The following is a 17,355-nucleotide window of genomic DNA, read 5'->3' as shown; positions in this document are numbered from 1 at the left end:
GGGGGCAGTGGGAGTTGCAGGTGTGTTCACACCCCAAATTAGGAAGTGACGCATGATTACTTCGCTTTGCCAAGAACTGCTTCTTGCCCGCAAAATGCGGATTAGCGGTTGCAAGTAGTTAAAAAAAAAAAAAAAAAACCTTCAATATGGGTTTTTTTTTTTTGTTTTTTTTCAATACTTTTCTCAGAATAGTCAATGCTACCATAGTAACATTGTACTACTGTAGTGGGGGTGATCAGGGATTTTTTAATTTTGTTAAATTTTTTTTTACACATTGCTTCGCAGGAGAAATAAAGATCATTTCTCCTGCAAGGCAAAGCTTGCTGTCAGAACCTAACTCATTCACGAACTGTAATGAACGAGTTAAGTTTTGACAGCTCAGGATAGTGAAATGTGATTAGCTGGAGCTGGTCACAGGGTGCTGTGATTGGCCCCATGTATCATGTGACAGCTGTGCGCCAATCATAGCTCACTAGGAAGAGAAGCAGAGCTGTTATGAATGAGATTGATTCAAAACAGCTTTGCTTGCATAGTGATCATGAGATCGCATAGCGATCACATGATCACCGGGTCCTGTTTACCGAGATCTTTATTTGGGTGGGGGGTGGGTTGGTGCGGTGCCCCCCTTGTGCCTTGGGTTAGTACAGCCAGAGCTGTATGCCTGTCAATGTCCATCAGTGCTGTCTATCAGTGCCCATCACTGCAGCCTCATTAGCGCACATTGGTGAAGGAGAAAAATTACTCATTTACAAAATTTTATAACAGAAACTAAGAAAAAAAAGTTTTTGTTTTTTTTTGCAGAATTTTCAGTTTTTGGTTTCAGTGGTGATTAAACCAAGTGGTGATTAAATATCACCAAAATAAAGCTCTATCTATCTAAAAAAAAATTCATATGGGTACAGTGTTGCATGACCGCACAATTGTCATTGAAAGTGCAACAGTGCTGAAAGCTGAAAAATGGCCTGGGCAGGAAGGGGGTAAAAGTGCCCGGTAGGCAAGTGGTTAATATTTGCAAATCCAAATGAAGGTTCCCTTTTTAGAATAATAAGTTGTCGGGTTAGTAAAACAGCGATATCGGAACCGATTTTAGCTTACATACATAGTTGAACTATTCAGATTCTTTCATGTTTTTTTCTCATGGTTACTGTGAAATTGTGTGAATGCATCAATGCAGTGCATGTTCTCAGCTTGCAGAGCTTGGACACATTGAATGAGTTTACTGAAAATGTACATATTGCAGAATATACATCCTCATGCTACATAACTGAGCTCCATTTCATGCTGAATAAACTAATTTATTAATGTATCTTATATAGAATCCTATCTTTAGATAGATTTTTATGCCAAAAGCATTTTATTAAAATAAATTTGATTAAAAAAAAAAATCAGATTTAAATTTCAAAAAATTATTTTTGTTTTAAATCATCGATCTTTATCCACACTGCCCAAAACGTTTATTGCCTATGATAGTTAGCTCAATGTAGAGAAATACCTCAATCAGGATTATACTGCAATATGGCCACTAGATGGAGCTGACTGTCATAGGGAATATATGTTTGGGGCAAAATACAGGATATTGGTGACAACTGAGTGAATGTGTTTTACTTTTTTAAACCAGTGAAGAGATCGGTTTTATTTTGGGGTATTGTTTATTGCTCATTAACCTGTGTGTAAGAAAAATGTACTGTATATACATGCCTCTTTTTGGCTTGCTCCAATCTGTCACATGATTTCAGCCAGCAGCTGTTGCATGGCAGAGGAGAGAGTGTGGACAACAAATGGGCCATAGGTGTCTACAGGTGATGTCATAACTTCAGGCTGTACCAGTTATTGTCAAGTGCTCTATCCTTTCCTCTGCAGCCACTGCTGGCTGACATATAAAGTGACCAGAGCAGAGCATACTGAAAATAGGGAAGTATTGTAGTGTGTAGTATGTACATCTTCTTTTTTTTTTTTTTTACAAAGGTTAAGCTGGGATTCTAATTTAAATAATGTTCTTTTTCATGCCTGTTTCATTAGTATTGTGCTTTGCATATTAGGTTTTGATGGCGGCTATGGTGGCAGCATGGGCGGAGGAGGGTATATGCAGTCACCAGGAGGCTTTGGCTCCCCTGCACCTACACAAGGAGAAAAAAAATCTGTACGTATAAAAATATATTGTCTAGTATATTTGTTTATTCATTGTCTTCACCTGCAGAAGACACTTTTTAAAAGAACAGTCAAATTCTACATGTTAAAAAAAAAACAAAAAACTTATGCACTGCTGTGTGTCTGAACCCTCCCCAAAAAATTCATATAACTACAAATTGTGATATCAAACCAAAGAATAGCTATATATACACTAGTCTGCTGTGATATGTATGTGGAACTGCAGCAACGTCAAATCCACTGAAACACAAATGTGATGTATAGAAAAAAATGGCGTGCTGTTGCTTTAAAAATCAAATATGCACAGAGAATGCTTATCTGAAAGATAACATTAGTGGACAAATGCTTGCAATCAGTTGTGACAGTCGTACAACATATGAAAAATATGTCCGTTCTACACAGTATACTGTGATGCCAAACACTAATTCACTTGCAAGTTTCCATACATTGTGATCATTCCTCCAAACACAACATAAATGTGCTTGTGTAAGGGCTCCAAATCCCAGTGCTGCAAATATCCACCTCTAAGTGCAGTGCTTGCTCACTTTAATGTTATACCTAAAAGAAATAGGTCATACAGCGCTTAGATGAGTATCCTTCTGCAGATTGGCTTCTGGCTCTTTGCAGCCACTTCCATATGCGGTCCCTTTGAGACCTCACTTTGCTGGTTCCAGTGTGAATCGAGCTCAAAAAAAGTAATAGCAATCATAGCGCACCCCGTGTAAAGAATAAAACAACTGTTTAATCTGCTACATATCTACTCACAATGGTATAAGCATTAAATCCACCTGAAACATGAAGTTTTCTCACCAAATTTCTGAACAACACATCTCATAATCATGTAATTTCCTCAGGTTCCTTGAGGAAAGGCATTGTATGGACACTTGAAATTAATTTGTGTTTGGCATTACAGTATACTGTGTAGAATGGACTTATATTTTTCGTATGCTGTATGATTATCACATTTGATTGCTAGCATTTTTGCACTTATGTTATGTTTTTGAGATTAGCATTCTCTGTGCATATTTGATTTTTTAAAGGAACAGCGAACCATTTTTTTCCATACATCCCAAAATCTACATGTGATATCAAAGCTATGCAAAAAAAGTACAGTTGGTTATCTTCAAAATGTTATTGCTTAACCCTTTTGCTGCCAGAGCCATATTTGCACACGTTTTTAAAAAATCATTTTAGGCCTGAAGATTACAAAAAAAAACCCCACAACATATCTTTTCTGAAAGCAGGCACCTTAGAGCAGTGTTTCTAAACCTTTTTCCAGTCAGGGTGCCCTTGTAAAGTATTTTCAGTTTCACGGTATCCCTGTCCAAGACTTGGCTCACTTTACTGTGTGTCACAGAATGCACACAAAATCACGCTCATTCCTGACACGCAGGCAAATACTCTGCTTTTTAGGGATGCCATTAATTCTTAATGGTACCCTACGTTTTGGTAAACACAGGGTGTTTTTGGTGTACTTCATTTTAAAGAAGGGTTGCTTGTGACTACCTGCATTTCTTGAGGTAGAGCAGCCCATTGAAATGAATAGGCCACCTTACACACAGCATGCAGCCACACTGATGTGAACCAAGGACTTGTTCACATGTGAGGTTGGAGGACAGTAAAACCACGTGATTGAGCTGTTTTTACCGCCCTCAACTGCTCCCCCTTTAGCTGCAGAAGCTGGGGGGTGTACACATGCTGTAGCCACAGCTGGAATTATACGCCCAGGTGAATAGGACTGCACTGCAACTGTGTGCATTGCACGTGGTTGCGGTGTGGTGATGCTGCATTTACGGGGTAAAACAGGTGGTGAGGCGGTAACATATGGCCTCTGTACTGCAAGTCAAATGCCTCTGAAAAGTGATCTGAGCATGAATTGCTTTTCATAGGAGCGGCAGTCATTGCTATTATAGGAAAAGGAGAACAAGCGCCTTCTAGGTGTAGTGTTTAAAAACGTTTTCAATAATACACCTAGATGGCGCTTATTTGCCTTTTTCCTTGGTATACCTTAGTGATCTTCTGCTCTAACCTACAAGCTGCCTCCTAGTGGACAGTTTTTTGAGCTACCAGGTCTTCTTTGACTTTACTACCCAGTGTTTTTGACACCATTGTTTTCCCCTGTTGCACCCATTTATTGTTTAATTGCTGCTATTATGAACAAACCCTAAAAAATCATTTCTGATTGTATAAGAATAGAAGGTCAAGATTAAAAGTAACACACACAGATACAAACATGTATACAGCACTTTAAAAAGTTGTAGTACATTACCTTCCCGCACATAGCTGGGTACTACACTGTAGGGGGAGGCAGAAAGCACAGCACACACTCCCCCTTCCTTTCCTTTCACTTTGCTCAGCGTATTCAACAGTCTGACTGAGCTCCCAGTGCCGTTGTACAGTTCGCCTTGGGATTGAGAGCTTGGACTCATCTGAAAGCCTTTCTTAACCAGGATGCTGCGGCACCTTGGTTGAGAAAAGCTGCCCTAGATAATAAATTAATGGTAGTTCCAAATTTTTTGTCACATTACCGCAAAGGTAAAAAATTTCAATAAATACACTAAAGTGAATTTTAGGGCAAACAATTGCAAGAAATTACCCACATTTTTGGTAAAATATAAAAGACGAGGTTGCACCAAGTAAATAGATGCCCAAAATGTCAAACCTTAAATTTGTGTGTGCCCGTGAAATGGCAGCAAACTTCAGTACCCTATATTTTCTATGGGTGAAGCTTCAAAAGCCTCTATAGGTCATCAGTATAGTGTTACGGAGGAGGTCTTGTGCTAGAATTATTGCTCTCACTCCAGCACAGCAATAAGAAACGTGCATTGGTACATGCGGATATGTGGGGTCGGGAGGCCTCATAATTTTGGGAGGGGGTGGCATAGAAAGGTAATGAACAGAAGAGAAGTCAAAATCAAATCACTATTTGGTGTGACTACCCTTTGTCTTCAAAACAGCATCAATTCAAGTCTTCTAGGTACACTTACACAGATCTGTGGATACAGGCTGCCTCAAATCCTTCTATGTAATCCCAGACAGACTCCATGATATTGAGATCAAGGCTCTGTGAGGCCAAACCATCACTTCAGGACTCCTTGTTCTTTACACTGAAGATACAATCCCCAGCTGCTTTATTAGGTACACCTTGCTAGTGCCAAGAAAATATCCCCCCACACCGTTAACACCACAACTAGCCTGAACTGTTGATACATGGCAGGATGGATCCATGCTTTCATGTTATTTATTCAAAATATTGACCCTACCATCTAAATGTCTTCTGACATCAACAAGGTATTTTCGTCCACACAATTACCAATTACTGCATATTTTTTTTTTTTTTTTTTTTGGAGTTCCCTGTAAACCCTAGAGATGGTTGTGTGTGAAAATCCCAATAGATCAGCAGTTTTTGAAATACTCAGACCAGCCTGTCTTGCGCCAATGTCTGCTACGTTAAGTCACTTAAATCCCCTTTCTTCCCCATTCTGATGCTCAGCTTGAACTTCAAGTCATCTTCACCATGTCTAGATGCCTAAATGCATTGAGTTGCTGCCATGTGATTGGCTGATTAGCAATTTCTGTTACCAAGCAATTGAACAGGCTAATAAAGTAGCCGGTGAGTGTAGTTCTTAATGACAGTGGCTGTAGGTCATGGTCCTGCAGTAAAATTAAATTTGGGGCCAGTCACACACCTCCCTTGTGGTACGGCGTGATGGGATAAGTGTGTCTGTATTTCTCAGCATTGAGGACACCACTGATCCTGACTCAATCTCCAACCATTTGCAAAAATGTAGCCCAAAACGTGCAAGGAACCTCCACCATGCTTCACTGTTTCCTGCAGACACTCATTATTATACTACTCTAGCTCTTTGGTGAACAAACTGCCTCTTGCTACAGCCGAACATTTCATATTTTAACTCATCCAGAACACCTGCTGCCATTTTTTTGTGTCCCAGTTTCTATGTTTTCATGCATAGTTGAGTCACTTAGCCGCCTTTCCACGTCAGGTATGCCTTTTTGGCTGCAATTCTTCCATGAAGAACACTTCTAGCCAGACTTCTCCTGACGGTAGATGGGTGTACCTGGGTCCCACTGGATTCTACCAGTTGTACATTGATGGCACTGCTAGACATCTACTGTGAAAGGGAAAAAGCATGATGGCTTTCATCTGCTGCATTAAGTTTCCTTTGCCGACCATTGCATCTACGGTCTTCAGTATTGCCTGTTTGTCTGCTTCTTCAAAAGAGCTTGAACAGTACATCTTGAAACCCCAGTCTCATTTAAAATATTTGTCTGGGAGACCTTGCTGATACAGTATAATGACTTTGTGCCTTGTTACTGTGCTCAGTTTTGCCATGGTGTACGACTTGTGACATGAAACAGAGTTCCACAAGCTCTTAGGCTGGCCATACATTATACAATTATCTTCCAATTTTCTGCCCAATTTCCTTTAGATTTACCTTCAACTGTGTAGTGCAAGGGCCTGCCTAATTGGATACAACTGAAAGTGTTGTTTAGGTTTGTCCTCCTATTATATGGTTTTTATATGGTTGTGTATAATGTATGGCCAGCCTAAACCATATAAAAACCATATAATAGGAGGACAAACCTAAACAACACTTTCAGTTGTATCCAATTAGGCAGGCCCTTGCACTACACAGTTGAAGGTAAATCTAAAGGAAATTTGGGCAGAAAATTGGAAAATAATTGTATAATGTATGGCCAGCCCTAGTAGGAGAATTTGGCTGTTCCTCACCCAGTGTTAAGCCTCCTACACAGCTGTTTCTGTTTCAGTTAATGACTGTTTCAAGCTACATATGAAATTGATGATCATTAGCACCTGCTTTGGTATAATTGGTTAATCATGCACCTAACTCTAAGCCTACAAAATCCCTGACTTTGTGCAAGTGTACAAAGTATAAGAATTGATGCTAGTTTGAAGACAAAGGTAGTCACGCCAAATATTTGATTTGGGTTTCTTCTGTTTGCTCACTTTGCATTTTGTAAATTGCCCAAAAGATAATAAACCATTAAAATATATATTTTGAAATTTTTTTTTACTAAACTTCAGTTATGAATGGTGCACAGGGAGGGTGGTGGGTGCGTCTGGGGGCAATTACTGTAACCGATCCCCTGTACGGTTCTGTCTGCAGTAGCCTAAAGCCAACAGGAGGGAGAGGAGAATCCGCCAGCTTTCAGCTGCTGCAGAGCGATCCATACAGGGGATCGGTTTTAGTAATTGCCCACATCCCCAGCTGCCTGAGCCCTGTACAGGAAAACTGGTGGTAGCCCCTTATCCACTGCCCGAGCTTCTGGCTCCTTCCCTTTGGCCAATGCCCCTAATAGCAAGTCGCTTGGTATGGGGGCACTGGTGCCCAGCTCTGTGCATCCATAGGACACAGAGCTGCGACTCGGCAATCCCTCCCCCAACCCCCGGCCCGCTCTCTCCTTATTGACTCACTGGCTGTGGTTGACAGTAGTAGGCGCCAATGGCTACTACAGCTGTATCTCAGCCGATTAGGAGAGAGAGAACTGAGACAGCCGATGCTCCCGGGACCATTGCTGGATTGAGAGCGTGCTCAGGTGAGTATAAGGGGGGGGGGGGGTATTATGGGAGGAGCAGTCTATGCATGAAGGTACAAACCTTCAGCCTTTACAACCACTTTTAAGATGGGTTGTTTTGAAGGTTAGAGTGTATCTAAACACAAAAAGAAAATGTAATAGAACAGTCCTTAGATGTCAGCTGTATTCATTTTTCTTTAGAGCTTACTCACACCAGATGTAGTTGGATACATTTTTGACTGTATTCATACTGCATAGACAGTCCAATATAGGTTATCCTATGAGCATAGTTCACACCATTGTAGTGCAGTAAAATAAAATACAACATGCTGCATTTTTCCACATCAAACATGCACAAAATGTGTGCAAATGCATCACAACACATCACATTGTACATAAAAGCCCAAAGGAGGACCAAAGTAACCTCAAAGGACAAAACTGCAGGGAAAAACAAGCAGCAACTGCATTTAAACGTGCATAAAATCGTGCACCAACTGCATGCAAATGTGCATTCAAAACCACAATTTTGATGTGTGGTGTTGTTGTGAATGGGCCCTTGGTCCCCCCCTTTTTTTCCTTTTTGCATGTGGTGACTTGCCAGCAGCACACTTCTTGTCTTAGGGAAGTTACACTCACTCCTCGGCTGTATCTATTTTGAATGTACACCTGTGGAAAGGATAGCTTTAGATATACTTTTAAATAGGTGACTAACAAAGCCTAACTCTCACTAACATTTTTTAAGAATTTAAAGGTACCGTTTTTTTTTTTTTTTTCAATTTTGGGATAAAGGTAATAACAAAAGCTGATAATTTTAAGCACCCCTGTCGGTGTTAAATGTTTTGTCTCAGTCAAACTGCCATTTTGCCAGACAGCTTGGCAGGATCAACAGGTGAAAATAAAGGAACAGCCAAAAAAGAAATGTATTGCACATCATCTAAGAACTGGTAAGTTGCAATATAAGTTTTTTTTGTTTTTGGGTTTAGATATGCTTTAAATGTCTGGAGTTTAACAGCATTAGTTACAGCATGCTTTAACTTGACAGTAACACTGACTAAAGGCTCCATGTACACGGGATGCTTATAAAACACTTCTGAACGATGGAAACTGACTGCTGGAAAACGTAGGTTAAAAAACATCTGTTTAGCCGTGTTTGCATACCGCGTTTGAGTGTTTGCGTTTAGAAGCGTTTTTTAAAGATCACCTCAGGAGACCTTACAAAATACCCAGAATATGCTGAAAAACAGTAAAAAATTAACTATTTCAGACATTTTGAGAGGAATAGAGAGAGCAGAAGCAGAGAGCAGTGATCACCTGTCTTTTCTGGTTGTATTCACTCTGAATCCCATTATGAGCATAATGCAGCACGTTCTACCATTTTTTTCCTTCGCACAAAACCTGGAACTGACTGCGCTTGTGTACGAGGTCCATTTGAATGCATGGAAAACACTTTGCATGCATTTCTGATGATGGAAAAAGGCTCTGGACAGCATCTGGATATGGAACAGTCAAATGCTGATAAAATCTACACATGCATACATATATATATCTATATCTATCACAGTACATCTCGAAAAATTAAAATTGCGTAGTTTAGTCCTAATTGTAATATAAAAGAAACAATAAATACCATGCATTCACTTTTAAGGAGGGCTCTTCTGCCTTATCAGAGTACATTCTATGCTATACTGTTAAGTGGGTATTTTTGTAATAATTGTACGCTTTGTGGATTCACAACTTGCTCACCAGCATGCTGTTTTTTTTATTTCAGAGGTCCAGAACGCAGCAAATTGTTCCCTGTACAGTTTCCCAGTTGCTGTCTGCCACCCAAAGCGATGAACTCTTTAAGATAGGAGAGGTGGAACTTTCGCAGGTGTGTATAAGGAAAGGTGGCAAATGAGGATATGTAAAATATTAATCTGAATATGTCATTAATGTCTAATCCTTTCACACCGTGGCCACAGAGGAGGAAAACTGGTAGGGAATTTGCATTTTCTCCACTCTGCAACAAGTGGACATGGCAGCCAGATGGGATTGTGCACATGCCACAGCAAATTTAACTCTAGATGCTGAGTATAATAGGTAGCTCTGCCTGTCATACTCACATGCGGTAAATAGGGTTAAAACGAGCGCTGGATCTTACAGATTCAAGCTGCTAGCTTTAAGGTAAACCTCGTATAACCTCTTCATAGAAAATAAAATACAGCAAAAAATGCAGCGCTTGAGTGTATAGTAAGGAGAATTAACATATGTACAACAGACTTAGAATACATTAAAAGTATGACATGCACCAGGTTTAACGTACATAAATTAATGTAAACAGTGGTCGGGTGAGTAATAAAGATTCATCCAACCAATTTAAGTGCATATAGTGATAGGGATGTTAGAGTCATTAGATCTGGGGGTACATCCAAGTGCCAATCAAATCCGTGACTTCTGTGATAGGAGAATAGCTGTAAAAAGCACTAACCAGATAGCGCAAGTAAAAGCGCATTGGAGTATAATGACCTACTCCTGGTCACAGCCAAATGGTCATCAGTGTAGAGCCCTCAGGAACACCTGTGCACCACTCTTGCCGTCTCCTACCACCAGGGGGAGTGCGCCTCTTTACAGTAACACGAATTTGCCTTATATCCTCTATCGCCAGGGGTGGTGTGCTTTCATATCAGGAGATCACATGGTAATGTCCAAAGAAGTTGCTTCACAGAATCCAAAAAGATGGCCGACAGTCAGATGCATGAACCAAGTAGGTAACAAGTGGTATGAGAGGTAACCTTATCTCTAACGCGTTTCGTGGCAAGAGCACTTTATCAAAGGGAAATGTGCTCTTGCCACGAAACGCGTTAGAGATAAGGTTACCTCTCATACCACTTGTTACCTACTTGGTTCATGCATCTGACTGTCTGCCATCTTTTTGGATTCTGTGAATCAACTTCTTTGGACATTACCATGTGATCTCCTGATATGAAAGCACACCACCCCTGGCGATAGAGGATATAAGGCAAATTCGTGTTACTGTAAAGAGGCGCACTCCCCCTGGTGGTAGGAGACGGCAAGAGTGGTGCACAGGTGTTCCTGAGGGCTCTACACTGATGACCATTTGGCTGTGACCAGGAGTAGGTCATTATACTCCAATGCGCTTTTACTTGCGCTATCTGGTTAGTGCTTTTTACAGCTATTCTATCACAGAAGTCACGGATTTGATTGGCACTTGGATGTACCCCCAGATCTAATGACTCTAACATCCCTATCACTATATGCACTTCGATTGGTTGGATGAATCTTTATTACTCACCCGACCGCTGTTTACATTAATTTATGTACGTTAAACCTGGTGCATGTCATACTTTTAATGTATTCCAAGTCTGTTGTACATATGTTAATTCTCCTTACTATACACTCAAGCGCTGCATTTTTTTGCTGTATTTTATTGTCATACTCACACATTGAAGTCAGTGGGGCTACCCTGCAACCACTAGCAATCTTTCAACACAAAATCCCTGTTTGACTGAAAAAAAAAAGTCTGAAAATGGTAGGTTCACCTCCTTGAAGCTGCTGCCCTCTAAAAAGTGATCCAAGGTGGACTGAGTTTCAGAGGTTGGTAAAAATGATCACCCATGTGAAAGAGGCCTTGCCCAGACAGTACCACCACTGCACTTCTGCTGCAGATTGACAATTATAGTGCTAAATAATTGGGTTTTTACAAGAGCTTTGGAATTGATATTTATTGCAAACAGTATCACTGGAAAATCTCATACAGTTGAAAGTTTCTTAATTTTTGGTCAAGTGGTCCAGTCCATGAGAGTTTGTTCACACTCCTGCACACTCGTACATAGACATTCTGCCATCTCTGAAGTTTACCAAGAATGATGTGTACTATTAGATCCTTTTCAGATCTTTGTGCCCCAATATATATTTGAAAAATGTTTGTCCTTGTAGCGATTCTTGCACTTTCCGCCCCTGCAAAAGAAAGGGACTCTTTGGATGGATGTATTTAAAGCGTTATTTTCAGCTCCATATATTTATAAATTGGTCACATTGCAAGCTCCTTATCCTTGTGCAACAGCTTTGATCCTCGTGGTATAGAAATTTGTCAAAGTGCCCATATACACTCAAGCTTCTTATGTTCTCTATAGCAACGCTTACATGATTTGTTGACTTTTTAAGTAACAGCAAGTTATCCTAACCCCTGCAGTAAACCAGATTAAATATAAATTATCCACAACATTGTAAATGTTAAAAAAAAAAAAAAAAAAAAAAAAATGGGCATAAGTTTGAGCACCATGTCATTTCTGGATAACAACTGTCTGGCCAGCAAGCAGGCTCAATTTATTTTACAGGGGTGTAGAGATTTTTGAAAAAACTACTTGTCCAGGGACTAAATCGAGGCCCCAATCTACTTGACCCTCATGACAATCTACTTGTCCTAATAAAAAAAAAAAAAAAAAAATTTTAACTAAAATCGTATTTAAATCGGAGGTGATTTTAGAAATATCTGGGGCTTTTAAAAACAAAAGAGGCTTTATGGCGATTTAAACGTGTAATATTTTTACCATTGTGCTGTTTATCTCCTCCTCTCTCCAGCACAGCACCCAGGGACTAGCAGGGAGGGCAGAGACCTTGCAGTGTGATGAACAATGATTGGCTGCTCATCAGGAAATAGTGGGTCAGGGCTTATACTTTATCCCTTTTGCTGCCAGAGCCGTTTTTGCATTTTCTTGCACACGTTTAAAAAATAATTTTAGGCCTGAAGATTACACAAAACCCCCAAACATGATCTATTTTCTGAAAGCAGAGACCCTAGAGAATAAAACAGTGGTAGTTCCAATTTTTTATGTCACATGATTTTACCGTAAAATGTTAGTAAGAAATACAGTAAGTTAATTTTTGGACACAAAAAATTAATAAATTACCCTATTTTTTTTGTAAAATATAAAAGATGAGGTTGCAGCGAGTAAATAGGTATCCAGTTTGTCAAACCTTAAATTTGTGCGCGCTCGTGAAATGGCGACGAACTTCAGTCCCCTATTTTCTATAGGTCGACGCTTTTAAAGCTTTTTATAGGTCACAAGTTTAGTGTTACGGAGGAGGTCTGGTGCTAGAATTATTGCTCTCATTCTGGCATGTGCGGATATGTGACATGTATTGCAATTGACGGTTTCGTGCGTAGGCGCTCCAGCGTGTGCTTTTTACCTTTGTACGTGCGTATATGTGAGGGCCTCAGTATTTTTTTTTGGGGGGGGGGGGGTGGTATGTGCTTGGGTGTAACTTTTCATTTTTTACAATAAAACAAAACAGAAAAAAAAACACAACTTTTTTTTATCACATAGGGGAATGTGATGATTTTTGGTGACAGATTCTTTGAGACATCCAAGGTCTAAAAGACCCTGCATGTCTCCCCTCTGCTCCACTGAATGTAATGTGGACCTGCGCCATATTACATTCATTCCCGGGAATTGCATTAATCTCTCCAACGGGGAACCGGAAGTGACATCGTAACATCACCTCCGGGTCAGTACAAGAAGGGGAGTGGAGTGGACTTGTCCGCTCTTCTCTCTCTAGCCGATGGCGAGCCGGGCCCGCAGATGGGCAAACTGAGCCCGGGAAACCTCACGCCCGGGGCACGGAGAGGCTGGCACTGTGTGAAAGCAGTCAGCGGCAGCGCTGCTTTTTTTCCTGCAATGTACGCAATAGAAAAACATAAAAGGATGCAAACATATTGATTTATTTTATGTGGCCTTCAGAGGATTTACCCCCCCCCCCCCCCCCCCTTCTTGACCAGGCCATTTTTTGCTGTTCGGCACTGCATTTTCAACTGGTAATTGCGTGGTCGGGCAATGCTGTACCCAAACTAAACTTGTCCCTTTTTTCACACAAATAGAGCTTTCTTTTGGTGGTATTTGATCACCTCTGCGGTTTTTATTTTTTGCGCTATAAATAAAAACCTATATTTTTCACTTTTGGTTATAAAATATATCCAATAAACTCAAAAGTTAGTCATAAATTTGGGCTTAAATGTGTTCTTTGGTAAAAAAAAAAAAAAAAAAAAATCTCTATACGTGTATATTTGTTTGTGTGTAAGTTATAGTGTCTACAAACTATGGTGTGTATATATATTAGAATTTATCTAGCTTTTACTTTGCCTGCCTATCACATTTCTTGAGGTGCTAAAATGCCAGGGCAGTACATAGAGGCATGGTGATTATTTTACAGATGTCATTTTTGTCACAGGGTTTTGAAAAAACATTTTTTGTTTTCTTCGTTTTCCAAAAATGTGGCAACAAATGATATCTGCAAAACACTCACCATGCCTCTTAGCAAATACCTTGGAGTGTCTACTTTCCAAAAAGGGGTCATTTGGATGGGCTGCTTCTATCCTGGCATTTTAGGGCCAACATTAGAAGCTTAGGCCACACATCACCCGCTCTTGAAGACCAAGCCTTTTCTGACACTTTTTGTTCACATGAAAATTAGTGCTAGAAAATTACTTTGAACCTCCAAACATGTATTTTTTTTAAAGCAGAGTCCCTAGAGAATAAAATGGTGGGTGTTGAATTTTTAAACATTGCACAGTATTTGCGCAGCGATTTTTCAAACGCAGATCTGTTGGGAAAAACACTTTAAGAATTTTAACCCACAAAAAACGCAATATATAGCCAATTGTTTGATAAATTATAAAATATGATGTTACGCTGAGTAAATAGCTGCCAAACATGATATGCTTTAAAATTGCGCATGCCCATGCAATGGCCAAAAAGTATAAACATTTTTATTATCGATAGGCGATGCTTTAAAAACCTTTACAGGGCACCAATTTAGATTTACAGAGGAGGTCTAGTGCTAAAATTACTGCCTTCGATGTGTCATTCGCGGAAATACCTCACATGCATGGTGTAACCGCTGTTTACATACTGCCACGGGGTCAACGCTTGCACTTTTTTAAATTTTTTTATTTTTTGTTTTTCGATCACTTTTAATGCTATCACAGGGAATGCAGATATCCCCTATAACTTCAATGGGCATTGTTTTATATATTCTTTTTTTTTTTAGAAATCTGGTGTCTGTCAGACTATAGATTTCTCCTCTGCCCTTACATTATCTAATATCAACAAGATCGGTGTGATCAGATGCTTTCCCAACTTACAAATGGCTCTGTTTAAATCCTGCGAAACTGAAGTGATGAAATGCTTGTAGCTTCCGATTTCTTAGACTATAGAGATGATTGGAGCCATTCTGGTCCAGCTCTATGGTCAGCCAGCGGAACTGCCGGCTGCATTCTCGGATTCCACTGTGGGACAGGAGAGCCCAAGAAAACTGTGGAAGGCAGCAAGAGGGAGAGGGGGGGGGGGGGGAATGTTCCTTCCCACTGCTCGTAAAAACAATTCAGCAGCGAATTGGCCACTAGGATTGCTTTTACATGAAAGCTGGCCGCCAGCTGAAAAAAATGGTACCAGAATGATGTCTGTAGTTGCAGTCATCATCCCGGTATAACCACTCAGTCCAGTGACATACCAGTACAGTGCTGGTCCATGTTGGACATATATGTAACAGCAGAGAACACAGGCATACAATGAATTGGCTCTGTGGATCAATATGACCGCAATTCATTCTTTTTTTGTAATGCTCATGTTGAGGGTTGGGCCCAAAAGAGTTTTAAATTCAGAAACCGTGATAGGTTTCCATGCGGATTGTCTGTCAAGAGCTGAATTTGGGTGGGTGGCCATGTATTGTGTGTATAAATTGCCTTGGCCCACAATCAATTGATACAAATCTTCTGTGAAAAACAGAGGAGGGGCTAAAGGCTAGTGGTGACAGCAAACGGGGCCGATACTGTTAACTCTGCGTTTTTGGAGACACTATACAAAGGAGACACTGATATAGTTCTGTACATGATCAATATCTTGATCCATACAAACGCTATGCTAGTAATGGCAGTGATCAGCGACCTATAGTGTGAGTGTGTTGTGTGCAGGCAATTTAACGCTAGCTGACCCTGGCTGGGAGGGGCGCTTACTGACCCTGGCGCTATCTGATCTCGCTAGTGGCAGGAATACAGCGATCAGTGAAAAATTCTATATACTGACACTGTACTAATGGCACTGGCTGGGTGATGGGGTGATCAAAGGGTAAATGTGCTAATCTAGTGTGTGTGTAAAATGTAGTGCTCTTACTTGGTGCCGTGTTCTCTCCTCTCTCCCTGGACCAACGGGTTGCTTACATTGTGATCATGTGATCACATAGCTATCTCATGATCAACGGGATCTTCATTCGGCTGTGTCCGCTGGACACAGCAGTCGCGAGGCGGCACACCCTGGTGTTAGTACAGCCAGAGCGGTTGCCGCAGTTCATGGCGGGCGGGAAGCGGTTAATGGACTGGAGATGCAAAAGGATATAGACATCCATCTGTTTACATCTTTCCGCCTTTAGACATACATTGTGGTTTAGTCTGGATCCGTCTAAAAAACTGACAGATCCAGAACGAACACTCTTGTAAAAGGGCCTTTTTTCTGAGTCACTCCAGTTTTTGAGTGATGAGCTTAATCTGAGAATAGCTTACTGCTCTCTTCCAAATTGAAAGACCATTTTGTCTTTGATTGTTGCAGCATGCCCCGCTGTGAAACTAGAGGGTCAGCCTGGTGCTTTTACCAGTGATGTCTCCAGCCCTGGATCACTTAAAGCAGTATTAACCAAAAACAAAAATGTAATATATTGCAGTGTATTATTCATTTAGGTAAAACCTTTGTACCATAAAGAAAAAAACTATTGCTGAAACTGCTTATAAAGTGTTAGATGGAATTGACAAACAAAAGCTGAACTCCAGCTAAGTCTGATTTTCACATTTGTGATCTGCAGATTAGTCATGCATTTTCCTGCGGCACATCCCTTTTACAGACACATGACAATACCACTGCTTTTTAAAAATACATGCCAGAACACATGGTAACAAAGTACCATGCAGTTTGATGCGGCACCATTTTTAAAAAGGTCAGGCATTTCTTTTGTGTGCCCCCTCACACATAGGGCAGCCATTTTGAGCTGCCCTGCAAGTAACACCAACATCGCACATGAGGCACTGCTTAATTTGAAATCCAATCGGTGCACTGCCAACCAATTTAAACTGATGTCCAGCCACCAAACAAACCTTGGCTAGAAATTTGGAGTTGCGACTATAGCACAGGTTAAAACTAAGATGACAGGGTACTTCTGTCTATATTATGTGGCATTTCAATTGGTACATATTCATGACTCATTATACCCTGTTCCAAATAATCCTTGTACCACTACAGAAGCGGCTATTGCCTCTTCAATGAAAACCCTACATATAATCTATCGGGGTAAGGTACTTTCTTACCCAGGGACCACAATACTTAATACTGCACTTTCTTTATTTCAAATGGTTGTAACTCATATCACTCAGGACCCTTGGTAGAAAGTCACCTAATAACCCCCTTTGGTATTATCCCACTTTAGGTTAAACTGGCTCTATACCAGAGCCACAATGATGACCGTCCTACAGGATTAAATACTGTCATCTAATATATATATGACTCTGGAAAAATGCTACGCCTGTCTGACTCTACTAAGCTAGTCTCTAATTACTACTCTCATGACTGGTTATAACACCAGGTTTGCCACTGCTCAAGCTAAATG

The 17,355-nt window shown here is 40.4% G+C and overlaps 1 protein-coding gene across 1 annotated transcript in view; it reads left to right on the top strand.

Annotated features, from left to right (window-relative positions):
- Nucleotides 1-17,355, top strand: part of RPA2 (replication protein A2) — a 33,839-nt gene that overhangs the window by 7,066 nt on the left and 9,418 nt on the right. The window contains exons 2-3 of the mRNA XM_089686320.1: nt 2,040-2,140; nt 9,476-9,577. Coding sequence (XP_089542446.1) covers nt 2,040-2,140; nt 9,476-9,577 — 203 coding nt within the window. The remainder of the gene's footprint in view (nt 1-2,039; nt 2,141-9,475; nt 9,578-17,355) is intronic.

The sequence above is a fragment of the Staurois parvus genome, unplaced genomic scaffold (genome assembly GCF_062004578.1).
Source record: "Staurois parvus isolate SC_StPar_1 unplaced genomic scaffold, SC_StPar_1.0 ptg000394l, whole genome shotgun sequence".
In the NCBI taxonomy this organism is placed as follows: domain Eukaryota; kingdom Metazoa; phylum Chordata; class Amphibia; order Anura; family Ranidae; genus Staurois; species Staurois parvus.
The sequence above is the reverse complement of the archived record's forward strand: the minus strand, read 5'-3'. Positions and strand labels throughout refer to the sequence as shown.